This window comes from Heterocephalus glaber, unplaced genomic scaffold (genome assembly GCF_053883595.1).
Source record: "Heterocephalus glaber isolate CG9 unplaced genomic scaffold, H.glaber_assembly_v1.0 deba00001531, whole genome shotgun sequence".
NCBI classification, from domain to species: domain Eukaryota; kingdom Metazoa; phylum Chordata; class Mammalia; order Rodentia; family Bathyergidae; genus Heterocephalus; species Heterocephalus glaber.
In genome coordinates this window covers 19,911,869-19,938,751 of record NW_028258329.1, presented here as the reverse complement: position 1 = coordinate 19,938,751, position 26,883 = coordinate 19,911,869, and the positions used below count along the sequence as shown (strand labels likewise).

At 51.0% G+C, this 26,883-nt stretch overlaps 2 protein-coding genes across 7 annotated transcripts in view; both read right to left on the bottom strand.

Moving 5' to 3' along the window:
- The window catches only part of Alpk3 (alpha kinase 3), a 46,495-nt gene extending 35,963 nt beyond the window's left edge, over positions 1-10,532 (bottom strand). Inside the window, exons 1-3 of one of the 5 annotated variants that reach the window (XM_013075127.3) lie at positions 10,306-10,532; positions 5,052-5,090; positions 980-1,101 (exon numbers count right to left, since the gene is read on the bottom strand). In XM_013075127.3, coding sequence (XP_012930581.1) covers positions 980-1,101; positions 5,052-5,090; positions 10,306-10,436 — 292 coding nt within the window. In that variant the 5' untranslated portion in view covers positions 10,437-10,532. The other 4 variants (XM_087188510.1, XM_021264864.2, XM_021264863.2 and 1 more) reach the window with 4 other exon arrangements.
- A 7,103-nt stretch (positions 10,533-17,635) lies between these two features.
- Positions 17,636-26,883, bottom strand: part of Znf592 (zinc finger protein 592) — a 52,937-nt gene continuing 43,689 nt past the window's right edge. For both annotated transcript variants that reach the window (XM_087188512.1, XM_087188511.1), the window contains 6 exons: positions 24,124-24,300; positions 23,744-23,903; positions 23,370-23,657; positions 23,050-23,162; positions 22,537-22,672; positions 17,636-21,305 (listed from right to left, as the gene is read on the bottom strand). In XM_087188512.1, coding sequence (XP_087044638.1) covers positions 20,775-21,305; positions 22,537-22,672; positions 23,050-23,162; positions 23,370-23,657; positions 23,744-23,903; positions 24,124-24,300 — 1,405 coding nt within the window. In that variant the 3' untranslated portion in view covers positions 17,636-20,774. The remainder of the gene's footprint in view (positions 21,306-22,536; positions 22,673-23,049; positions 23,163-23,369; positions 23,658-23,743; positions 23,904-24,123; positions 24,301-26,883) is intronic.

Here is a 26,883-nt window from a genome sequence, read left to right as displayed (position 1 = left end):
ATGCTGTCCCTCGGGCTGTGTCCTCGACCTGGTGCTCAGGGGTCCTAGGGGAGTAGGACTGCCCATGGGGACCCTAGCCCAGAAAAGCTGTTCTGCTGGCTGAGGTCACAAGGCCCCCAGAATGAGGGATGTCACAGCTGGAAACTTGACTAACCCAAATCATAGGCTCTCAGAGGAAGCTGGGACCCTGGACCTCAGAGCTGCCCACTCAGCAGGAGGTGTGGGCATCTATGGAGGCAAGGCAGGTGTCCTTCAGGCCTTGGGCAGGGCAGGTGGCACAATGGGTGGCTGTGCTGGGGGTGTGGGAGAGAACAAGGTCCAGAGCCAGATGCCAGAAGCCCAGTGCACCCCCTCCCATTCCAAGGTACAGCACTTCCAGTTCTCCCCAACTATTGCTTCAGACACCACCACAGAGCTCAGCAAAATACCAGTACCCACTCTAAACTCCCAACACTGTGTGTGCTTACTGTGGTGCTGCTGTGAATGCTTTGGGGGTGTTAACCCAATCTCTACCTCTCCGAAGCTCACACTACTATTAGCTCCACTTTACAGACCAGGTGGCTGTGAGGTTCCAAACCTCTCAGTGTCACACACTGGAAGGAAATGAGCCAGGGCTCCAAGCCAGGAACTTTGCCTCCAGGGTCTGCACCAGTGTCACCACGAGTCACTGCCTCCCAGACCAGACACTCCCAAGCCACAAGTGACTCGATTGTAAAACATTGGAGGAGGTGGCTTCTGAGACCAAGTCACCAGTCATGTGGTCCCTGAAGGCGAGGAGCCATTACTGTGGACATGTCTGGGTATGTCTGTGACTCCAGAAGAAGAGAAGAGACAACTGCCTGCCAGGGAGACTAAGCTGGAGAGAAAGCTGAGAAAGCCAACGTCACCTTACACAGGTTTGCACATGGCCCACCACCCACCATGCTGCACCCCAGCCCCCTCCCACCTGCTCTGTGCAGAGCCCTGGCACAAAGCGTACCTGTGACAATGCAGGTGAACCTGACATCGCTGTCCTCAGACACAGCCCGGGACTTGAGCGTGGTCTCGAACAGCGGCTGCGTCTCTTCTGTGAGCTGTGCAATGATGGAGCAGAAGGTGCTCCTAGGGAAGGCAAAGAGCTGCTCAGAGAGGCCCTCACCTGCCAACTATGCCACCACCTTGGCCTTGCCCAGTGCAGCACAGGTCTTACCATATCTGCCCATCACCTGGGGCCCGCAGCTCAGGCCCCTGGGCAAATCTTCCTTCAGAGGAGCCCAGGCTGCTGGCTAGGCTAGGAATGGAATCTTGATCCAGATCCATTACAATAGGCCACTGACCCAGAACAGGCTCCTGAGCATGCTGGACAGCCCACTCAAGCCACTATCCCATCCTCTCAGGTCCTGGCTTCACCCTCCACCTCCAACTCCAGGAAAGCTGTGCATAGGAGATGGACAGGGATGGGCAGAGCTTCCATGCCAAAGAGGGAAAAGCCAGACAACTTCCAAGGACCCAAGCTTGGGCTTGGAAGAAAAGCTCCTGCATTGCTTTGAATGCCAGTGGACCCTGGGGGTTTAGATCCAAAAGGGATCTCTCACTCAAAGGGGAATCAGAAGAGACTTAAGCCAGGAGTCATGGTAAACATCTGTAATCCCAGCTACTTAGGAGGCTGAGGAAGGAGGATCATGAGTTCCAGGCCAGCCTGGGCCACTTGGTGAGACTCTGTCTCAAAGTCAAATTTTAAGAAGAGCTGGGGATTTAGCTCAATGGTAGTGTACTTGACTAGCATGAGGGAGGCCCTGGATTGAATCATCAGTCCGAAAAAAGGAAAGACTGAAATGAATTCTGATCCCAAGCAGGGCTACAAACCAGCACCAGCTATGGCTCCTGACCCATCCTAACTGCCACGTGCTGAAGGGAAAACTGAGCTGGGAGCTCCAGGACCAACTGGCAGGCACGCCAAGCCATAGACCCACTCCTGCAAAAGCCAGGACTCTGGGTTATGACAGTTCCTCGACTTCTGGAAGGCTTCCTGAGCCCAGCAAAGACTCACCAACAATGCTCAGGGCTCAAGGTCTGCTCCTCCCGGGCACAGGAAGCAACCACACTGCCAACCCTGTCCCAGGCCAGCAGAATCACAGTGCACTCAGGCGTGAAGCAAAACCACAGAGCCAGGTTGCAGGGTGCACAAACCGTGCCCAGCCCCCTTCCCCTTTGTGAGCAGTGGGGAGACTGTGGGTGGGGGTGAACTGAGCAGGAGGAACGGTGGAAATGATAAGTCACCCCAAGGTGCCTTCTCAGCTTCAGAGGAAGGAGTGGTCCCCAGAAGGCAATGTTTACCTGTTTGTGACTCCACCACAAATGGACAGTTTATGGGAACATGAGCAACAGCAGGGACAGCCCCACACACTCCGAGTTTGGGGTGTCTGTCTGGGAATATTACTCTGGACTGGGGTTGGAGAAGAGAGGTTGATTCCCCAGGAAGAGCAGCTGGAATCAAGTACGGCTCTGGGCAGATGGGAGTTGAGCCTGGAGCCACAGCTTCTCCACTGGGATCTGAGTGTCTGGGCATTCAGGGAATTGGCAGGAGCACCCCACAAAGTCCACCCAGAATGGGGGCCCCTGGCTCTCACACACCGGAACCTGAGCTGGGTCTGTAGTGAGGCTCTGTGCCTCCCACCCACAACTCACCTGCCCTGTAAACATCTCCTCCTTCCCTCTGAGCCTTGCAGGGTGCAGCATCCCTTGGGGCCTGGGCCATCCACTCCCTGAGCCCCCAGGAAGTAGAACATCTGGGTGTACTCCTTACTGCTGTCTACTGACAGGATTTCTGACTGAGGGGCATGGCAAATCTCAACCAACACTTTCTAGAAACTGCCAGGCCAAATGTAATCCAGCTCCTATGATTCTGTAACTAATTTATAATACTCCCAATTAAGTTCTCTCTACATAATTTGAATTCTACTTCATCCATAGATGTGAACCTGTATCCAATAAGATTAAGTTTAGGGTCTTAGGTAGAAAGCTTCTTGAGCAAGACTAAGAAAATCATTTCAAGATGGGTTACTTGTGCCTTGTAATCTCAGCACTTGGGAGGCTGAGGCAAGAGGATCACAAGTCCAAGTCTCACCTGGTAACTTAGGGGGACCCTGAGTCAAAAAGGGGGGCTAGAGATGTGCCTCAGTGATAAGAGTGGTACCATTAAGAGAGAGAGAGAGAGGAAGAAGAGGAAGAGGAAGAAGAGAAAGAAAAGAGGCAAGCAACTGGCTATGGTGATGCACACCTGTAATTCTAGCAGTCAGGATGCTGAGGCAGGAGGATCACCACAAATTTGAGGCCAGCCTGGGCTACATAGTGAGTTCAAGGTCACCCTGAACTACACAGTGAGTCCCTGTCTCAAAAAACCCCAAATACATAAATAAAATAAAAAGAAAGGAAGAAAAAATCATTTCAGCAGCAAGGCACAATGGCACGTGTCTGTAATCCCAGCTACTTGGGAGGCTAAGACTGAAGAATCACAAATTTGAGGCCAGCCTGGGCAACTTAGCAAAATCCTGTCCCAAAATTTTAAAAAAGGACTGGAGGTATAGCTCAGTGGTTAAGCATTTGCCGAGCATGTCTGAGGACTGGGTTTAATCCCCAGTAACACATTAAAAAATAAAGAAAAGAAAAGAATTTCAGCTACTAGATAAGTCAGAAAACAAAGAAATTACTTCAAAAAATTGCAGAGATGAGTGCCCCTGTTAGATATACAACAACTGGTAGTTACCTTTTTTTTTCAGAACCGGGGCTTGAACTCAGGACCTTGCACTTGCCAGGCAGGCACAGTGCCACTGAGCTACTTCCCCAGCCCTAGTTACTTTATTTCATCTCTCCTTTTGAGTGGAGAAACTCTAAAACTGAAGACCTCTCTGTATGCGGTCCTAAACTATATGGTAAAAAATGTTTACAGCAGGAAACCACAGGTAAGATGAGGTTGGGAAGAAATCCCTCTCTCTAAGGAAGCAGCTTGGGAGGCATTTAGGGGGTCAGGGAGCTTCAGTGCACATACTGTCATGTGCCACTGAATCACACTTCTCATCTCTCAGCCTTCTGTCACTTCCTCTACACCACCAGATATGGATGTGCTCTGTTGGGTCCCCGAGAAAGCCAGGAGATCCACACACATCTGGAAATGGTCTCCACTTCGAACTAGTAGGGGTGAATTCTCTCCACTCGGAGGCCACCCAGAACCAAGTTTCCTCCGTGTTTATCCCCTTCAAGGAAACGGATGGAGGGGGCTGATCATGCCTGTGGATGTGATGAGCTATCAGAAGCCAGTTAGCTTCAGAAAGCTTCCTCTGCATGACGAGACTGTAGCCAACTCTCCCCAAATCTACCGGGGTCTGGGATGGGGCCCAAGTGGTGAGAAGTAGCCAGGCAATGTTCCCACTTTGAAGGTAACAATTGGTTCATCCAGGGATAGAGCCTTGTCCTAGCTTGGGAGGCAAGAGGAGTCTTTCAACCAGCAAACTTTAACCATGGGTTGCTCAGCGGATCCAGAGGATACACTAAGGCAGAGGCCAGGCATATGGTATTGTCTGATCTCATAGACTCCACAGTCTACAGGCAGGGAGAGGTGTGAAAGGAAAGGAAAACTCGAAGAAAGAGGAGAGAAAAGGAGAATATAAGGGACTACAGGAAAAAAAATGTAAAAGGCAGGGGCCATGATTAGAAGATAGCTAAGGTATCAAAACTAGGTAAGTGGTCACAAAAACATGAACACTTAAAACAGGAAGAGACGGGTCACATGGCTGGTGGCTCCCTGTTTTGTTCCCAAGGGCACGTAAATGTCATTGCAGGCATCTCAGGAACCCCTGCCCACATTTCTCTTCCTGAGTCTCTGTGCTCTTTCCCAGTGGGCCATGCAAGAGTCACCCTGGTCCCTGCAGACTCATGCTCACGTAAGTAACCCCAGGCTTCCCCTCGCTCCATGCAGCCAGTTAGTGCAAGAGCCATCACCCAGCTGCCCCTCAGGGCCCAGGACCAAGAGAACAGCAGTCAGAGAAACGGAATGCAATGCAGGGTGCATTTACCTTCCAGAGCTGGGGTGAGACAACCGGCTGCTTGATAAGCTAAGCAAGAAACAGCAAATTGAATCATTAGGCTGAAAAGCAAGGAGAACAGGAAGCAAAATGAACAGCAGTTGAGAAGTATTAATCTGTCACCTTCTGGGGCCCAGAAGCCTTTCTATTAAAAGGGACCAGCTGTCTTAGCTGGCCTGCTCTGGATAGCAAGTGGCCTCACCATCGACACCAATACATCTGAAACCAAAAGCTAGTTAAAAGCAGCGAGTCCAGGAAAAGGGTTAGGCAGGAAGGGCCGGGGCTGTGCTTTGAGAAAGGTGTGCCTCGGGCATGTGGATCTGCCCCCTCTAGGAGGCCTTGTACCAGGTCCCCAACCCACAGTGCACCAGCCTGGGGCAGCTCCAGCTCCAACTCGCTGCCTTTTGGGAGACAGGAAGCCCCATTCCTGGAAATCCCCGAACAAGTGCCTGGAGAACACCCACCATTAGTGGGTTAAAGTACAGTTAATGAGCAAGGCAAACCAGCTAGGAGAGGGGAAGAGGGAGGAAGACAGAGCAGTTAATCCAGCAGGAGCCAGAAGCGCCCAGCTCGATGAGACCAGCTCCAAACCGGCCATCTTGGGCTTCTCCACCCTCCAAATCCAGTGGTCAGCACTTTCTGGTCTTTTTTCCCTTTCTCTTTATTCCTACTGCTGTCCTCTGAATCAGAGCCTTGTGGCTCCACATTTAATGACCGTGTCCCTTCTCCTTCACCTTCTTATCACACCATTTCTCTGAACAGGATGCTGAGGTCTCCCATTGGCTATTACAGTAGGACTCAAGGCCTTGACTCGGCCCTCAAGGCCCTCCCTGGTCTGCTCATAGACCCCCTACAACTGTGGTTCTCTTCCCTTCCAACACTAGGGTTCCACTGCAGCCAGACTTGCTCCTAACTGCCATGAGCATATCCAGAGCCTCCGCTTTTGTCCTCCCTGCTTAGAAAGTGCTCCCTCCTTTCTGCCCACCCAGCCTTTGAATCTGACTCCTAGCAAAGTGCTAGGCATTTGCCCGGCAGCTGTTCTCTGAAAAGAAGGGAAGTTGGGGGAGAGGAGAGGGAAGGAAGTAAAGACACATTTGTCACACAGGAGGGGCCCTGCTCCCCAGAGGGAGCTGCTACGCCAGAGAGGATGGAAAAGGAGTGCTCAAGGGGCACAGCTGCCTCTGCTAGGAGCTTTACAAACCTTAGGGGTTGTGTGGGCAGAGCCTCCCTTGGTCCCAAAGCACAGGCTGACTCAGTCCTTTCCTGATCATGAACTTCCTTAAAATGGAGAGATTTCTCCTCTGAGTTTGGGTTTTGTCCCTGAGAAGGTGGGGGAAGTCAGCTTTCTAATGAGAGAGGAAAGTGAAGGTTGATTTGCCTGAGGGTGAGTGGCCCGCAGGCTAGTGGGGCCCCCAGGTATCATCCAAGCCCCATTGCTACCATCTGGGCCTCACCCTCCAGCCCATGGAGTTGCTGTTCTTCAGTTCTTCAGAGGGCGGAAGACCACCCAGCACTCTGCTGACTCCCCATTTAATGGCCTCTTGGGGGTCAGGGTCAGGCATCAGATGTTGGGGCAAAAAGCCTCTACGTTATTTATTTATTTATTTATTTATTTATTTATTTATTTATTTATTTAGAGACAGGATCTCACCAGTAGTTCAGACCAGCTTTGAACTCACTATGTAGCCCAGGCTGGCCTGGAACTGGTGGTGATCCTCCTGCCTCAGGCTCCCAACTGCTGGAATTTCTAAGTTCTTCCTGGGGTAAGGGAAGCCACTCAGTGGTGAGCACTTGCCTAGCATATGCAAGGCCCTGGGTTCCTTCCCCAGCACTGGAGAAAATAAGATAAAATAAAGCTGCATATGATTTCAGTGTGGCTAGTGAGGTCCAACCAGCATAGCCTGGGAGGGAAAAGAGTTTTTCATGTCACCTTCATTCCACAGAAGGAACGAAAGTTCTCCTCAAAAGGAACAAACATCTGGGTCATCAAAGACGCTGAGGAAGTCCTGGCCTAGCACTGAGATAATGATCACCCAGACCCCAGCCCACCAGCTACCCATTCTCCTTGTTCGTGGGTCAGTCTGACACCTCCTCAGAGTACCCCCTCCAGCTGCTCAAGCCAGAGTCCTTTCCTAGTTTTCTTACTCTTCTTTGTTAAAAGCTAGCCTAATTTCTGTCATCTCAAGCCACTTTCTTTACTTCCCAACTAAAACTCTTTCCTGTTTAAGGCTAGGGATCTAGCTCAGTGGTTCCAGATCCTGCCTTGCAAGTGCAAGATCCTGAGTTCCATCCCTGGTACCCCCCCCAAAAAACAAAAAACAACAACAAAAAACACCCCTTTCCTGTTTAAAATAAAAGAAAAAAGAGCCAGCTATGGTAATGCATACCTATAATCCCTCCACTCAGAGGCTGAGGCAGGAGGATCGCCACAAGTTCATGGCTAGCCTGGACTACATAGTGAGACCTTGTCTCCATAAAAAAAGAAAAAAGAAAAGAAAAAGAAAAAAAGTCCTAGTCTGATGCCTCAGTTTCCCTAAAAGCCCCAGGCAACTTGCCTGACCTAAGCAGAAGAACAGAGGTTGTTTCAAAGCAGTCTGTAGGGCCAGGGATTTAGCTCAGTGGTTCTGGCGCCTGCCTCGCAAGCGCAAGGTCCCAAGTTCGAGCCTCGTTACCAAAAAAAACCCAAGTCTGTAGCAACATTACAGTTCTCCTGCTCCTGGACCCCCTGGACCAGGGCCACCATGATATGAGGGTATCCCACAAAAGTCAGGTCGTCATAATGGCTTCCCATCAGCTGAGGCTCCTTACCCTCCTCCAGCCTCCCTGCACCCCACTTCCTGTAGGGGTGAGGCTGTAAGGCTGGAGGGGGCCATCTGCATGCCTCATACCTCAGTGAGCACTGGGATACCCTTGTGCTGACGCAGGAATGGAGACCCCTCCAAAGGCCAGCACGGGCCGGCGAGGTGAGGAGTGCATGGGAAAATAAGAGTCTGGACCCAGAACCAAGTCTCCTAGAGCCCCAGCTGCCTGCACAGCCACCCATCAGCTCCCAGGGTCAGCCTATCGGCACAAAGGCCCATTCAAATGATGACTCAAGAACTCCGTGGCAAGTGGAGCATGGTGGCACAAGCCTATGATCCTAGCACTCTGATAGGCTGAGGCAGGAGAATTGTAAGTTCAAGCCCAGCTTGGGCAATTTAATGACGTATTGAGACCCTGTCTCAAAATAGAAAATAGAAAGAGGCTGGGGATGTAGCTCAATATGAAGGTCCTAGGTTTAATCCCCAGTACAAAAATAATAATGATAATAATAATAATACGTAGACCCAGAAAACACTGGAGCCCAAAGTGAGTGGGGACAGAACTTGCTTCCCACTCAGGACTCGGGGGTGGCCAGGGTTCAGCTCTTTCTCCCTTATCTTGGCCCCTCCCCATCTCCACAGCCAGCCATGCTGTTCTAAGGGACCACAAACTGCAGTTGGCTCCTCCAGCACAAGTCAGGCCTCATGGTGCCCTGGAAACTGAGCCTCACCACCCTGAAGCAGCCCCCTTCATAATCTCCCTCTGTGGCCAAAGGCTCCTCCAGGGGCCAAAACCTGGCGCTTTGTCCCTCAGTAGGTGTGGGGAGGTCTGTGGCCAGCTGGTAGGATGTGAAAAACTGCACGGGCAAAACACAGTCCTGTCGTGCCCCTCCCCCTAAATACCTGGAGGAAAGATGCCTTTTCAGAGCATCCCGGGCAGGTACAAGGGGACTCAGTCCAGTTGCGCCTCTCCCATCTCCTGCCCTCTGGCAGGCATACTGCTTTGAGCTTACCTAGTGTGCCACGGAGACATCATGCAACCCGGCCAGACAGCATCCCCTCCCAGCTTGCTGCTGACAGCCCAGATCCCTGCTCTCCCATTCTGCTGGGTTTCAACCCACCCTTCCTCCCTCCCCTCCACTGCTGCTGTCCTTTTCTTCCCCCATCCTCCTGGTATTGACAAAGGCCAGACACAGGCGGTCAAGCTCAGATAAGCACTGTCACAAGCGGGAGGCACCCACAGGGTGCAAGCTTCCCTTTGGACGGGAATAATGTCCACGTCTGAGGCTGATGTCTCCATACTTGGGAGGAAGGGGCATTCTTCCCTGGCACTGGGGGCCGGGTGCAGTCTGACTCAGTCACTAACACCAGCCCTCGGCCCTGACCCAGACATGTGACATCATTGGACAAGTTTTATGCAGAAACAGGTTCCGGTTACATTTGAACTTTTCCAACTCCAAGGTCAACAGGACTCAGCCAGTCCACAGGGAAGTGCCCAGGACTTTTCTTGAACGTCCTTGCTGCCTGTTTTTGTGCTCCTTTATGAATGGAGAGCAAGAGGTCTCTCGACAGGCTGGGAGGAACGCTCCTTTTCCAAATGATACCCAGCAAGCCAGAGGCTGGGCCTGAGACACACTGCCAGTCCCAGTGGACAAATGTCACATTTCCCTTTGGAAAATGGGCTGCACAGGGGAGGGGATTGAGCTGGACGGAGCAGGCAGGAGCTTCTGTCTCTGTGGCAAAGTGTGTGGCTTGTGTCTGGGTGTCTGTGAGCACCTGTGGCTGTCTATTATGTGTGGCCTTCTGTCATGGGCAGCCTCCACCCCTCTGTCACTCTTGGAAGACCAGTGAAGGGCCCATCAGTTCCTCTCCTCCTTCCATACCTCATCCCAGCCCCAAAACCAGGCAACATGGCTCAATGAGCTTCAAGACTCTGTCCCTGGCTGCCCCTCATCCCATTCCTCTCACCATATCCAAGTCCTTGGCCAGGAGGATCCTTATTTCCGACACAGGTTTACTTCTCCTGACTGCCCCCACCCTGAGCTAGGTAGCCCTGAGTTGGGCAGTCCCCTGGTCCCCTTCCCGTCCCTTCCCTCCAGCCCCAGGAATTCCAGCCACCCCAGCCACGCTTATCGCCCCCTGTGGAATCCAGCATCCAGAAGGATGGGGATGGGGGGGAGGGGTGGACACAGTGCAAGAGATAATGGAAGCCTGCAGCCCCTGTGATATCGCCCCAAATAGGGCCCAGCTCCTCCTGGGGCATCAGGGTGCCTCAGACCTGAGGCCTGGAGCCTTGAGGGGCCAAGGGGGGCCCAGAGGGACTATTTGGGGCCCAGTCCAGATCCCAGGCCTCAGGACTCCGGGCAGAGCACCGGAAGGAGCCCCGAAAGGGGCTCCATCCTGCCCGCCTGTTGCCACCCCAGTCCCTGCACAGTGCCACTCACCTGGTCTCGGGCCGAAGGCTGAGCAGGTAGCTGCGGCTGGCAGGGCTGGGGGTCCACACAGGCCCATCATCCTCACTGTCGCCCCCCACCCGTCTGCCTACACCCCACTCAGGGACCCTGCGAGACCCCATGGTGTCGCCTGCCCGCCTCGCCTGGCTGCCTCCCAGGCCTGGCTGACTGTCCCTATTTATAGCCCAGCGTCACCTGCTGCTGTCCCTCCCTCTCTCCCCACCCTGCCACCCTCGGCCACCACTAAGACTACAACTGTGTCCAAGCCGCGCTGGAAGTGGGAACAGCCCCCGGGACATACAAGGGGTGATCCAAAGAGACAGTGAATTTTTTTTTTTTTAACCTATGGGCTGGGGATTTAGCTCAGTGGCGCCATGCCTGCCTGGAAAGTACAAGGTCCTGAGTTCTGTCCCTGGTACCGGGGGAAAACAAAACAAAACACCTTATTCCAGTAAGAGACAAGTGGGATAGGTGTGCCAGAACTGAAGGCCAGTATTTGGGGGGGTTTGAGGGGATGGAGAGAAAAGCAAAGGAGCACAAACCCCGCCGTCCTCCAAGTGGACCACATCCGGTCCTTCAGGAAATGTCCGCCTCTGTATGGTCCTAACAGCACCTGCCTTGTTCCTACCCCATCCTACTGTGGCCACAGCCAGCTGGTGTCTGATCCCCCACCTCCCTGACTGCAGACCCAAGCGGCACCAAGGGAAGTTATCAACAGAACACTGGGAAGTGGAACATGGAAGGAAAGCAGCCCCTCTGTGGCCGAGTTTCCTGCCATGAGGAGGGAAGACCTGCCCCCACCACAATGTGGCCTCGTCGCCAGTATCCCTTTGTCCCTGGGCTCGCTGCATGTGGCAGTTCCAGCTTGCATCAGAATCTGTGCGCCAAGAAGTTCTCCCAAATACCTGTGATCCCAGCACTGGCGGGGTGTGTGTGTGTGTGTGTGGCCTGAGGCAGGAGGATCACCAAGCATTGTAGGCCAGCTCAGGCTACAATGTGAGTTCAAGGCCAGCCTGAATTACCTGGTGAGACCCTGACTCAAAAAACAAACAAAACAAACAAACAAACAGAAACAAATAAAAAATGTTTTAAAGTGCTTCCTTCAAAAATTATGAGAAAAGAAAAAAAATGGAAACGAAATCTATGTAAATAGGGAAAGATGGAGGGGGTGAAGGGCGCACAGGTAATGGGGAAAAAATAAGAACCAAGATACATCATGTACAGGTACAAGCACCCAAAGATAAATGTAAACATATTGTATAACTAAAACGTACCAATAAAGGAATTTTTTAAAAAGTGCTTCCTTCACTCAAGCTACTTCAAAGCAGGCTTCCTTCAGTAGGACCTAGGAGTCCTGAATGATGGATGCTTAAATGCCTTCTCCCTGTGAGCCCAAAGCCTTTCCTGGTGACATGCCCCCCTCTGTCCTTCTCCTGGGGTCTCTGGAGGTACACATGCGAAATCTCCTTGTCATCTCCAGGCCACCCTTCAAATATGTGAAAACCCACCTGGAGTTCTGGCTTGTTTGTATAAACACGTGAGCACCCACGTTAGCTAGGGCTTGCACAACCTCTGCCCTCGAGAAGCTTAAGGTCTAAGGGGACATAGGCACAGAAGTGGGGTCCACCATCGGGTGAAGGCACAATTGCAGAACTATGTATAAAGGACTTTCCTTTCCAGTCCGCTATCTGCAGTAGAACCACAGCCAAGATAGGGATTTTCATAAAAACCCTTATGAGGATAGACCATTGCCCTTGAGGCTGATATACAGAAAAGTAAAGGCCAAGACCTAGGAGAGGAAAGAGCTCCTCCTGATTGGCTGTGAGCAACTGGAAGAGTGATGCACTTTGTCTACAACATAAGGAATCCACCTTCCATCTTGGGTTGAGACTTTGTGGTGGTGCTTAGAAAAGGAAGTCAGGGGCTGGGGATTTAGCTGTGGTGCCACTGTCTGCCCCGCAAAGCATAAGGACCTGAGTTCAATCCCCAGTACCAAAAAAAAAAAGAAAGAAAAGGAAGTCAGCCAGGCATGGTGGCATGTAGCTGTAGTATTGGCACTCCAGAGGCTGAGGCAGGAAGACTATCGTGAGTACCTGAACTACATAGCAAAACCCTGACTCAAAAAGCTGAGAGAGAGAGAGAGAGAGAGAGAGAGAGAGAGAGAGAGAGAGAGAGAGGGAGTGTCTTTTACCATAATACACTTTAAAAATTTAAATTTTCACTGTATTTTTTAAATCACACCTCATACTTGCTTCCAGGATCTCAAGTCACCTGCCCTTGACCTTCTGCTTAGCTGACCCTGCTGGTCCTTCCCTGGAACTTGGCTGTGGGCCACTTCCTCTCCACAGAGGCCAGCACTCCTGGTGTCCAGGCTGAGCTTAGCCTTTGAGGGTGTATCCATCCTTTCACAATCTCCCCAGCTGGCCTTCTCTTTTCCTATGGCAACTTTTCCAAGCCAGATTTCAGCCTCTCCTTAAGCTTCCTCACTCCTAGGGTTCAACAGTACCTTCAGAACCCAGGGACGAGCAGGGCCACAGGGCAAGTGTCAGCTTTGAAGGATGGCGAGTGAACCCTGCAGGTTTCCCAAACTTGCTCTAACAGCCTTCTATGCCCTTGCCTGACCTTCCTCCTCAGAGCCTAGGAAATTGTGGAAGGTTTGCTTTTCCCTGAGATATGTCCCTTCCCTTTGCTGCCAAGGGAATTGCATCAATGGGTCATCAAGTGCAAATCAGCGAAGCAACCCAGGACTGGGCTGATGCAGGCAGATGCCAGATGTGATCCCGTGCCTGGGCAAGGGGAAGTCAGGGCAAGAACACAAAGCCCCAGGGGCCTGTAGGGGAGGAAACAGGACAAGGGCCAATCTGAGCAGGGAGGAAGGAGCTTGGCCTTTGTGAGGCAGTCCTGTTAAGATGCCCAGCCTGTTGTCACTGGCCCAGATGTGCCTGCCACAGGGACCCAGCAGCATGACATCTCCAGGGAATGTGTTCCTCCCTGGCAGCCCCATTCATTCTCAGGTGAATTTTCTGTTCTGAGGACACAGAAGCCCAGCTCTTTTTTGGTCCAATAGCCTTGCAGAGGTGTGGAAACACTGACCTCGAGAGACCAAGTTCCCTTAGCAACTCATGAGAGCAAGACACCGAGCGCTCCCTCCGAGCAGGGCTCTTCCTTTACCCATGTCTGCCTGCGGCCACTGAGCAGAAACGACCATGCCACCCAAGGGTGCTTTTCAGGGCAGAAGGAAGCACAGCTCTGGTAACCTTCGGTCTGGCCAGCAGACTCCCCAGGTCTTTTTGGCACCCAAGGAGACTCTGGCTGAGGTGGCTTTTTCTACAAGTTGGGGCCAGGGCTGTGGTCGGAGGTCAGTGAGGATTTCCTTATGCAGCAGCATCGGCTCGCACCGTAGGCCTCAGACCTCTGCAGCCCGGTGGCAGCTCAGTGAGAGTCAATACTACACACAAACTCTGTCCAAGTACCAGGTAACCCTCCAGCTTCCTTTCCTGCCCAGGGGCTTCACACTGAGCTATGTCACCAGCTCTTTCTGAGACACTCACTGAGTCTCTAGAATGCCCAAGCTGGCCTTGAACTTGTGATTTTCCTGCCTCAGCCTGAGTACTGAGATTACAAGCATGTGCCACCGTGCCCAGTTTCCAGTGGACCCTTGACTTACGAACTCAATTCATTCCCCAGGGTTGGTTGTAACTCAAGTTGGTCAATGAAGGATCAGGCTCTTCTACACAGCCTTCAAAGTCTCTCTCCTGTACAAAGGCAGATCTCAGTGTCCTTAGAGAGACACTGGCCCAGGACCTCTCAATTAACCCCACACAGGAAAGGATGCTGTTATGTTCCTTCCAGAACTCTTTAAGGGTTAAACCTATATCTGAGACCATCTGGAAGCACAAGCAGGAGGCATTTAGGTCATAACTCAAGACTTTGGTCGTAAGTTAAAACTAAAAGTCTGGTCATAACCCAAGTTGTTCGTATGTCAGGCTGGTCATAACTCAAGGGTCCACTGCATTTTCTTTCTCAATTCCACTCCTTCCTCTGTGTGTGTGTGTGTGTGTGTGTCTGTGTTGTTTTTCTGAAACCGAGTCTTACTAGGCGGTTCAGGCTGGTCTTGAACTCACTACAGTAGCCTAGGCTGGCCTTGAACTCATGGTTATCCTCCTCCTTGGGCCTTCTTCATGCTGGGATTACAGGTGTGTGCCACAACACCTGGCTTTCACTCCTTCTAAAGAAAAGTCTTAGTTCTGGGCTAAACAAAGCCCCAGTCTCTGCTGGACACCCACCCTGCCAACACTGGCCCAGATGTGCGCCAGTCTGCTGGTGCTGCCTGCCCATGGGAAGCTATGCCTTGTGCCACCCACCTGCAGTGTTATTGATGCTTGTCTGGCCTCCCTCCAAGAGCTGCCCAGCTCTGGCTCAGATAGCTGAGGCTCCTTCCAAGCAGGCAGAGTCTCAGCCGGGGATGGGTGAGCCACCCTGGCATGCTCCTGTCCAGGGACTGGAGATGCAGCCACATCTGTGGTTAGGTAAGTGGACACCAATTAAAGGATTACTGGCAACAGGAAGACACTCCTGACTCTAGTTTGATTGGAAGGGGAATTAGGGACAAAGGATAGAGCCACCTCACCCACCCAGGTGTCCTCCCTAGTCCCCCTGCTCTGACTCCACACAGGCTGCCACAAATCTAGGCACTTTGCAAGTGAGAAGGAAATGCTGCAGTCAGGAACAGCAATTAGCTGGGTTGGGGAATGGACTCCCCTTGGCCAAGCCCAGGAATGGCTCCTCCCAGCCAGGCCTCTCAGAGCAGGTGAGCCAGCCACCCACCCCAGTCTTTTTCTATGAACTCTTTGTATCTCAGCTCTCCTTTTCCTCAATAGCAGAATCTTCTCATTCTGATCAAAAGCTGAACACCACTTGCATCATCAGCTGCGATTTCTGCTCCCCAACCAATGCCACTGACAAGCCAAGCCACCTGCTTCGCCGTCCTAAAAGTGCAGTTTCTAGGCTTAACCTCTACCTAATCTAACTCCCCTACCTCCTGAGTGTGTGTGTGGATTAATGGGGTTGAACTCAGGGCCTCTTGCATGCTAGGCAAGCACTGTGGCCCAAGCTGCACCCCAGCCCTTCCATCCTCTCCCTGCTGCCAGCACCTCCCACCCTGCGCTCAACCCCCAACCCCCGGCTCTTTTCCCATTTTAAAATGATATCTGAAGCTCTCCACAGACCCAGTCTAGGAAAGAAATGTGAAGCTTCCTTCAAAATCAAAGAGCTTCTTAGAAAGCAGGGACCCAATGTCCTCATCCTAAGATCCTCCAAATATCCAGTCCTATCTATGCACAAGGGAAGTAGGGGAAATTCCAAGCAAATTGGTCTATGGAGCAGAAACAACCCCACCCCAACCCCCCTCCCCGCTGGGGAAATAGGAGTTGTATACAGCATGCCCTGAGCTGTAACTGAAAAGGGCTCTGGAAACAGCAGGGTTTCCTGGCATGATGCGCAGCAGATTGAATTTTGGTTTGGGTTGGTTTGGTTTTACAGCACTGAGGATTAAACTTCAGGGCCTTAGCCCTGAGCTACACCCCCAACCACTCTTTTTAAATTTTTTTTCAGACAGGGTCTCATTAAGTCAATAAATTGCCCAGGCTGGCTGTGAATTTGGCAATCCTCTTGCCTCAGCCTCCCAAGTGCTGAGGTTATAGGCGTGAGCCACCACACCCAGTTGAAAAGCAGCTTAATCACTCTCTTTAAACATCAAAAGCAGGGCTGGGGATTTAACTCAGTGGTTCCGGAGCACAAGGTCCTGAGTTCCATTCCCCATACAAAAAAACAAAACATCAAAAGCATAATCAGCTGTTCCCATTTTCACAGAATATAGAGATAAAGGCTATGTGCTTCAACTTTAGAGGGTACAGTGGATCTAAACAATTGCTGACCAGGTGATACTATGTCCACCCTTGAAACAGGCTAGTGCCACAGGTCCACTGTCACTAACAGGGTCTCCTCCCAAGTAGAATTGGCCTAAGTGGCCTAACCACACCCTTTGAGCTCCATTTTCCATGTGATCAATTACATATTTTTTGATTTTTAGTATTCCTATATGAGAAACAACTTAAATTTCCAAATGGTAAAAAAAAAAAGCCTTTTTAAAGGCCAAGACATAACACAAATGAACTAGCACAAGAATACATCACGACGTAGGTAGTTCTGTAACGTGCCTGGGAGACAGCAGGATTGGAAGATGCTTAAGAATCAGTAGTTCAGACTTGGAAAGGCTTGACAAGAACCAGAACAAATGGTCATAAAAGAGCTGAAAAAACATAAATCTGATGCAAATTGAAATTAAATGCAAATAAAAGTGACACTGCTCAAGGGAGGAGAATCTTCTCTGGTTTTGTATATAATTAGGGCAAAAGTAAATAGCTAGAAAACATAGTACAACTCTTGCCTTTGGGAAAGTTTTTTCTATTTTGAACACGTATAGGAATGAGAAAATAGAATCTGGCCATGCTCAAGATACACAAAGTGCTGGATGTGGTGACACATATAATCCTAGTACTTGAGGCTGAGGCAGGAGTCACAACCCAATGTGAAGCCAGCTGTACTCCCTCCTAGTTGTGTGGCCTTAAGGAATTCACTTGACCACTCTGGGTCCCAATTTTATTGTCTCATAAAGAATAACAACAGTATTTATCATGTAGGATTGATTGTTTTGAGGCTGAATAAGAGACAGAATGTCTGCTGCTGTTTGTATTAAAAGCAGACATAAAGACACACAAAAATGCTCAGTTAACCACTTTTGTCATAATTACATCACAAACTCCATTCTGTGCATGCTGAACCTGTTCACTGGAAAGTGAGAGGCAAAAATGAAAACTGCAATGGGAAGGACAAGACTAAGTATGTGCTTTCTCTAATAATGGTACATCATTTCCCATTTTTAAAGAAGACATTTTAAGTGGGGACCTGAAAATCCCCCATGGGATCTGGGTTCTAAGCCCCCTCTTTCCCCTAGGTACCTACTCCCTATGGCCACTGTGGCACCTGCTGGGAGAGGAGGGCAGTAGCAGCCCGGACCCCACAGAAGTGAAACCTGTGAAGGCCCTGTCCTGACCAGGTCAACCCCTAGAACTTGTAGTTGCCTCTGAGTTAGAGTTATTCATCCACACACACTCATTCACTCATCCATACACTTCTGTGAGTTATTATTGTACACAAAGCACTGTGCTGCAAGCTTTTCAACCATCATATTGAGCCGGATTGTTTGGAGCAATCTCCAAATACTACAAAAGTAGAAAAAAGCAAGCTTCAGAACACTGTATATAGAATGCTACTGTTTGTATTAAAAATAGATATATAAATATACATATTTTAAAACTTGTAAATGCATAGAATCGCTTTGAAAGAATACACAGGATATAGACAGCAGCAGTTAACTGGACAAGGGCTTTGGAGCTTGGCCCCTGTTGGAAGGTTACTTTTTATTGTATGCTCTGTACTGTTGGATGTTTTACCATGTGTATGTATTAATTTTTCAAAACAAAAAATAAAGGAAACTGCCAGATCTAAATATACAGTAGTGAATGGGACGGAGGTTCCTTAGTCTTGGGGAAGGCAAAGTGTGGGCCACAACTGTTAAGTTTTTTTTGTTTTTGTTTTAAACCAGACAGTTTACATACGTTAAGGGGAAAATTCTTTCTACAACAGTTAGCTCATAGTAATTCAACATATCATTTTACAGAGATAAAGCAGTTAGAGAACAAATAGTAGGCATTTGTCAAGGCTCAGAGCGTATTAAATGGTAGTGAGGGTCTTATCTGTTTAACTCAATCTTCGGAGCTCTCCTTGCAGGCAGTTAAGCACCCATTATAGCCAGCATTCTGTGCTGATAACAAATGACATCATGCCCATTCAAAACACCGTGAAAGAGATGAGATCAGAAGATGCTGGACTGGGCAACCTTTCCTGGACAGTCCTCAAAAAACAACAGTCTTCAAATGACAGAGGAAACCCCAATGGGAATGACCAGTCCCAGGATGCTACTGGTTCAGCAGGGGTGACATGCAGGTCCCCTCTAGGAGTAAGGGGGCATAAATGGTCTTCACTTGGAAGCATCCCAAATGTTAGGGAAGTAGAAAAGCAGGCCTCTGGGCAATTGATGGGCTGGGTGGCAGCCAAAGCAGCCATGGTCACTAAGACAGCAGAGGGCTTGATGGGCTTGACACAGCACCATCGTCACAGGTGGCCTGACACATCTGTCCTTTAACATCTCAGCCTCAGTTTTCTTGGTAAAATGGGGGATAATTGGGATCTTTGTGAGGATTAGTGTCACTAGAAAATGTCTAGAAAGATGCTGGGCATGTGAGCAGAGCTTAAAATACAACATCACAATTACTAAATCACAGAGAAGTAATGCTCTCCCCACCAATGCTTAGCTGATAAGCAGCATCCCAGGGTGAAGAGACACAGGTGGGTGCCACCTCCAAACCCAAAGGTCAAGTACAGCCTCTCCACCTTTGTATGTTTTATAAATCAGAAACAGCTGGCATGTGCATGACCTCATAAGAGCCTGTGAGGGAGCTGGATAGAGATACCAGTTCCACTTGGAAGAGGAGAGACCGGTGAGGCTGGGGGTTTGCTAAGAGCTGGCTATGAGCAGGCACCAGGCCCTGCCCCCAGGTGCCCAGCAAGCAGCTTGGCATTCCTCCACAGCACAGGGACATAAGTCTGGACTGAGGACAGGTGGCTGAGCCTGTGGCCACCCCATCTCCTCTGCCTGTGCTCAACTACCTGTTTCTGAGCAGGACAGACTTCAGGCATCCACCCCACACCCCTCTCTGCACCTCCTCCGGGACCTGATCTAATGAATGGAGCTGGGGTCTGGAGCTGGCTCTGGCTCTTCAGGCAGCTGGGGGAGCAAGAGGGGTGGCCTTGCCAGGAAGAGCAATTAAAAATGCTATGGGTGCCAGAGTCTCTGAAACTAAGGCAGCACCAACCTTTCCTACTGCCATTAGCATTTCACTAACAATCTGGCATTTGATACAGGGAGAAAAAACTGGTTTTTGTTTCAATTGTGGAAAGGTCAGGCATATTTTATCTGACTTAATTTATAACTGCAACTCACGCCTCCCATGAATGATTACCCCTAAGAACCCAGTGGGCACCATGCACCAGGACTGCACTAGACCTGCAGGGCCAACCCCAGGCCCGGGGCAGCCCCAACTCCACCACCAGTGAAGATAGCCCCACCGTCCCCCAAGTTTACTCCCAGCTCTGCCACCCTGAATTCCCTGTGGCAGAGGCAACAACAAGGTCTCTAATGCTGCAGGAAAAGGACAGAATTCCTGCTCTCCACCCCATCACCCATAGAGGGTTTCCTTCAGTGTAAAGCTCCTCTTTAGGAAAGAGGGAGACACCCAAGAAGACTTCAACAGGCCTTACAGTCAATGCCATCAGCCTCAGGGAGACCTCTGAGCTGACTCTGGACTGGTGCTGAGATCCTGCTTCTACAGAGGGTCTCCAGGGAGCTGAGCACAAGCTCCTGGTCTTCTCCCCTGGAAGGGGCCTCGGTGGGAGCAGGGAAGGGCCAACTGACTCAGACAGGAATACAAGAGCCTACCTGCATGGTAAGAAGAGTTTTTATTGAAATATAGTCTGAGGAACATGAGTGCAGCCAAGAGCAAGAGGGGCTGGCCTGCCATGGCAGCAGCCTCTCTAATGGCATAGGAGCGAGAACACACACATTCCCATGTCTGTGTGCCCTGAGCCCCATGGTCAGGGAAGGCAGCACAGCACCAGAGCAAGGGCCCACCCGCCCCCAGCGCCTTCTCAAGGGGCTTGGCTCTCTGCACCTGCCTGCCTCGGCCACACCTCCTGCCATCCCCAGTTCCAAACAAAGGTGTGTTCAAGCTTCTCCCACCCACACAGACATGAGGAGCCAGAGTGACAATTAGTTCTCAGGACCATTTTTGGGGAAAAGCACCAGAAAAGACAGGAAGGAAAGGCAAGGTGATCGAGGGCCCTTGCCAAGCCAGGCTGAGTAGAGCTCTCTCCCAGAGGGACTATGTCGCATGTGGCCTCCTCCCCTCCTTCTCAGCCTCTGAGCGGCACCCCCGGCTGAAGGCAGCCATCAGGGCCTCCCAGATAAGCACAGGTCAAGGACTTGGGTTCAAGCTGAGCTGACAGCATTGGGGTGGGACCACATAAGCAGCCTGGAATTGGAAGGACACAGACAAGAGTTGGGTACCAAGAAGCAGCACAAAGCCATAAATAACAGAAGCGAATTCAGAGCTGGGAGGGTCCTGGGTACCCCATCTTTCCTGCAGCTGGGGACACAGTGCACCACAGCTCAGGGCACAGTGGCCACACTCCCAAGGGCACAGCCTTTGACTTCCATGGTCTGAGAGGCAGTGGGAGACACTGGGGCCCCACCCTGGCCACACACACTGCCAAGCCTCTGGTCACACCTGAGGGGACAATGTAAGGCTGTCCTGGTCCTGAGAGGTCTGTGGCTGTCTCTGTGCATCCTGGGCCTGGTCCTCTGCCAGGCCAAGGCCCAGCGGTCCCCTCGCCTCTGGGTCAGCTGACAAAGGCCCACCAGCACATTCCTCCAGTCCATTCTCTCTCGTTTCCATGGCCACTTCCTCCCCAGAGCCCTCCTCTGGCTCAGACACCTCCACCTTCACCTCCACTATCTCTTCCTCCTCTTCCTCCTCCTCCTCCTGGTCTCGCACTTTGTGGACAATGAAGAGGTGGCGGCTGAGGGAGCTGGTGGAGGTGTAGCACAAGCCGCAGAGGAGACACTGGGCTGTGGAGCTGTCCACCTGGTGCTGAGGTATGTGGCTCTGGAACTCCAGCCCCGAGCCCGTGGCAAAGCTACATTTTGCGCACTGAAAGAGGGATTTGTGCCTTTTTAGGGGAGGGACAGTAGCGCCGTTGCTGGTGCCCGGAGAATCCCCTGCTCCGCTGAGGGGTCTTTTCAGATGGTTCACCTGAAAGGAGAGATGGCATAAGCAGAGCCCCCAGACATGATGACAGCCACCAAAAGCCCAAAGGTACCAGCCAGGCCAGCTCGCCCAGCCCTAAACACAGCTTTGGTTTGTTCGGTTCCAGTTCTATGGTTTTGGTTTGGTTTGATTTTTGTTTTGAGACAGGGTCTCACTCTGTAGCCCAGACTAGATGGAACTTGTCATCCTCCAGCTATACTTACAAGTATGAGCTAACAATGACTGGCCTCCAGTTCTTTGTTTTTTAATGTAACAGATACTTGTGACATGAATTCCAAATATATGGGGAGGATACAGAGCAAACTAAGTCATTCCTACTGCTCTACAGCTCTCCAAAGAGCACCTGGGTCTTGCGGCCCCTCTGGCCCCTCCAAGACAGCCTGTACGTGTGCACACAGAAAACTACTGTCCTCTACCAAATGGCCATATGCCATACACACTTTTCATCACCTTTGGTCTTACTTGACAGCACAGGCAGAGAGGCTGTGCTCTCCTGACAGCAGCACAGGCCCACTGTGGCTATGACGTCCCCACTGCCAGCGTTAGACTGAGTTCCAGCTTTGCTACTGCCGTGGCACTACAGAGAACCCCTTGAACACATTTCTTTATGCCCAAGGCCAAAGCTCTCCAAGGGACAAGCCCCAGAAGGAGGATGCAGGGCAAGGTGTGTTCATTGTGGGATGGGGTCGAGCTGCATTTTTCTGAGACTGATCTTGCCAAAAAACAACTGCTGCCCGGCCTATTGTGTGTGAGACCGACAGCCAGCAGCTATGAGTAACCAAGAGTCTTGGGGACTCCCAGCTGGCAGGCAGCCCTCTACTGGCTGGCATGAGCCTTCTGTGGCAGGTAGAGCAGGCTGCTCCTGGTGTTCCTGAGAAACAGGGACAGTGCACATGGCAGGGATGAGGTCACAGGCAACGGGCCTGGAGAGCAGGTTCCTGGGACTCACCCAGCACCACCTGACAAGCTGACGAGGCTGCCCTGCTGTGAGGCTGAGACAGGACAATGTACATAAAAGCACCCAAGGGTCCACGGAGAATGGTGCACACCCAAGCAGGGTGTCAGTGATGGAGACACTGGCACCAGAAAGCTGAGGAGCTGGCTCCTGGGTCTCACAGTAGACTAGAGTGACAATGCTTTGAAAAGCAGTCACTCTGGCTGCTCCACGGCCCCGCCCTCTCACTCCTCTCTAGCTGCAGCCCAGCAGGCAGCTCACCTGAGGGGAATGTCCGTCCGGAGTTATGACTTTGGACGTCTGGCTCAGATCAGGACTCCTGATCCCGTGCATAAGGCTGATGTGGCTCTCCAGGAGGGAAGGCCGAGGGAAGCTGGGAGGGTCCTCAGTACAGTACCTGCAGGACACAGCCGAAGCAGGTGAGACCCAGCTGCAGGCTCCCGCAGCGTGCTTTGCATCATTGCCAGGAGGGAGTTGGGGTGGGCAGACAGCCCTGTCTCAGCCAGCCCAGTGCAGGTCGGATCCCTGCACATTTGACATGTGGCCCTTGACGTTGCCTCATTTCCCGCTCTCGCTGCCCAGAGGCCCCAGTGTGAAAGGGACAAATATGTCCCACAACACAGGCATGGTCACCAGAGAGGTATGCAGTCACACTGCCACACTCCTCTTACACCTCAGGGACCTTTGCTGGGTCTGGCTGTGCAGTCGGGGCTGGGAGAGAGACAGAAAGCGTGTCAACACCACTGGGCTCTCAGGCCACTCCTGAATACTCACCCACATGTGTAGACCTTCTTCACGGTGTCGTGGTTGTTGCGGATGTGTTTTCGCAGGCTGTTCGGGGTGTGGAAGGACTGTTCACACTGCCGACATGGGTACCTCTTCAGCATCTGGGGGAGATGACATGTCACGAAGGTCAGAAACAGAAGGTCATTTGGGGGGAATCTTTTCAGATGATGCAGGTAGGAGGGAGGATGCCCCAAAGTCCTCAAGACCTGTGGAACCCACCCTACCTAAGGCACCAGAGCCGTAGGAGCTGGCCACATCAGCAGTCCTACACTCAGAACAGAAGACCAAACTCACAAGGCCTCACTTACCCGCCCATGGCTCTTTTTCATGTGGGACACATAGCTCTCTCGGTCAGGAACCCACTCCTGGCACTCCTGGCAGGTCCAGCCCGTGCTCCTCAGCCGGGTCCTGGTTTCAGCCCTACGATGGGCTTCTGGCCTGCCCCAGCGGCCTGAGGATAGGGAGCTGCCTCGGGCAGCCACACTAGAAGCCTGGGGCTCCATGGGCACTCGAGAGCCAGGGCGGCTTGAGGACGTGTCCGCTGCAGACTGCAGGCTGGACAGCTCGTCCACATTCCGGGGAACGCCGTGGGTGTTCTGGGGATGGGGAGAGCGGTTACTGACTGGGCAAGGGGAAAGAGGCCCAGTGTCAGACCCCCGGACTCCTGCCCCGGGCGCCCCACCTTGACGTGCTGCATCAGCTCTGGCTTCCGCAGGAACAAGAGCGGGCACTCTGGGCACTTGAAGACACCCGCCTGTGTCTTGCTGACATTCTGGTAAAAATGCTGCTGAATATGCCTCTTCTTGTTGAAGACCATCTCACAGGAACACTTATAAATGAGCCTGATGAGACAAGTCCCAGGGCATGAGGTGACCACGGCTCTGCTGGCAGAATCACACAGCCCCGCCACCCCTGCTCTGCTCTCCACACCAGGGCCAGGCGGAAAACCCTGCCTGAACCCCTGCCTTGGGACATCATTAGTAGACTCCAGCGGCCTGGCCACTAGCCTCAGCGACCCGGTCCATCCCGACAGCACCCGGGGCCACTCTTCTCTGCACTCACTGGGAGGGTTTGTGGGGCTGGGTGGGGTGCTGGGTAGTGCTGTGGTCCGCAGTGCTGCTGGCAGTCTTGAAGGCCATGGGGCAGAATGCACATTTGTGGAAAACTTGGCAGTGTCGCTCCTGGATGTGGCTTTTTAGCAAGGCCAAGGTCAGGTGGACAACACCACAGTGGATGCACCTGGATGAGAGAGATGGGAGTGTTAGACCCAGAGGTGCTGCTGCTGGAGGAGAGGAACAGAGGCAGGACAGGGTCACGTTGGGGCCTGTTCATGGTCATGAGCAGAGGCTTCCCTCCTCCACATGCACATCCTGAGCATGCTGTGCAGCCTGGCCCCACATGGGCACCTGAGGTCCCTGGAGCCCAGTGCCATGCCAGTAGAGAATCCTCCCACTGTCCAGGGGACATCCTTCTGCCAACCTAAAATCTGAGTCCATCTGAGGAGGCGGTAGGAGGGGAGAGGGAGCTCACTAACAACAGTCTCAGTTCAGTGTGCGGCCCCACTGCAGAAGTACAGAGGAACCGTGAAGGCCTCTGCCTTCCCAGGGCTGGTGCTGAGCAAGCAGGGAAGGACACCTAGTCAGGAAATGCAGTGCTCCTGGCATAACCACCAGATGGAGCCTGGGAGGAAGCACTTGAGACCAGCACTGTCCAGGGGACCCGCTGTGAAGATGGACACTGGCCACATTTCAAGTACTTAAAAGCCACACATGGCTGGTGCTGTTCTTGAGGGTGTGGCTCTAAAGTGTTGTGACACCTCCTCAGCAAGACTGTGGGTGGCTTTTTATTTGTTTTGCTATGAGATGTGGTCCTGCTAAGGATACTCAAGCTGGCCTGGAGTTTGCAATTCTCCTACCTCAGCCTCCTAAGTAGCTGGGATGACAGGTATGCACCACTACACCAGGCTCAACTTTTTATTTCTTTTTCTTCCTACAAATCTATACCTTCTGAGTTTTGTTTGGTAGATATATACTTTTGTAATATATAAATAAATAACCCAGTCCTAGATAAAGAAATATCTTAAATCACTTTACTGAAATGGAGGTCATGTGAAACTCTTTTCAACCTCAAAACATCTCTACAAACTTTCTTCTCTTAGTGCGATGACCCTCCCCCTGCCACCGGCATCCTTAAGGTTCCTGGTGCATCTTACGAGTTCAGTGTTTTCCCCTGCTGCAAATACACGCAAGTCTCCCCTCCTAGAGGAAATATCTTCTTTGTCCCTGCTCGTTATGTTCCTTTTGTTCCAACAGTTCCTGCCTCTATGACCTTGAAGGTCTGGTAGGCATTAGAAGAGAGGCTGCTACTTTACTGAAAGAAAGGACAAGCTGAGCTTGGCAGTGCACATTACTCATCCCACCACTTGAGAGGCTGAGGCAGGGAGATCACCATGAGTTCCAGGCCAACCTAGGGTACATAGTGAGTTCAAGGCCAGCTTGAACTACATAGTGAGACCCTGTCTCAAAAAGAAAAAAAGAAAGGACAAGATTTCACTTAAGTCTTTGATTCCTGAATATTAACTTTATTATAAGTTTACTAGTTAATTTCACAATCCATGTAAATCATCCCAGAATCTTGTAATCCTTTTTCTTCCTTGTATGAGAGGGAGTTGGGTGGGAGGGGACAAGAGGATCACCTCTGCAAACAATTAGCAATGAGGGATAGTTCACAGAACCAGGCTGCTGTTGGCAGTGAACTCTTAAGAACTTTCATTACTGTCCACGTGCTTTAAATTACAAGATTTCTATACAAGCTATTATTTTCTTTTCTTTCCCATTAGACAAAACAGTGAAACTTCAGGACCTGGGTTCAGTTCTCAGAACACACACACACACACACACACATAAAGTGCTAGTAGTACACATAAGTGCTTCATAATACATATAAGGCCATAATGGCAAACCTTTCAGAGCTTTTAACGATATAAACAGCCTGCTGTGGCACACATGCCAGTTTTGCCACCACTGCTACCAATTAGGAGGAGGAAAAAAACCCCACACATTTCCAAATTCATCCAAAGTAGCCCACTACATTTTATATATATATATATATATACACATACACACACACACATACACACACACTTCTCTACTGGGTATATGTACTTTTATGGTTTTATTTGGGCAGTTTGACTAAACTCCTGCAGAAACAATATAAACATACTTCTCTCAAATGCTGCTGCAAACCCATTTGATGTAGTAAATGTTCTTTGAGAAACTGCATCCACAGTAAGAACATAAGGGGTAAAAGGACCCATGCTTCAGGGAAGCACTGACCCCAGCGGGGTTTACACATTAAAGAAGAATCCAACCTCATGATACAACCTTTGACCACTTTTTTTAAAAAAAGAAAGTAAACAATTAAAGAATAATTGTATGTTGTGAAATATGCAAAGTCTCAGAAAAGAGAATACAGCCTAAGACATTTAACTCTGCTAATAATCACAAATAAGAAAAGTCATTATTAAAAGTCCTTGTAGGAAGATGAATGCACCTTGAGACAATAATGTTAAGGGAAATAAATCAGACATGCAGCTTAAAAGTCCTATGGTTTCTCTTATCCAAGAGGCCCAAAATATAAATAATTTTAATAGCAAAATAATAACAGGAAACAAGGAGATAGATCTTTTGCAAATGGAAAAGGGACCGAGAGATGAGGGAAGGGGAGGCATGAGAAGGGGAAATGAAATGAATTAAGTCACATTATGCATGTGTTCCAACTCCCCACAAGGAATATCATCATTACGTCCTGCAAATCCACTAA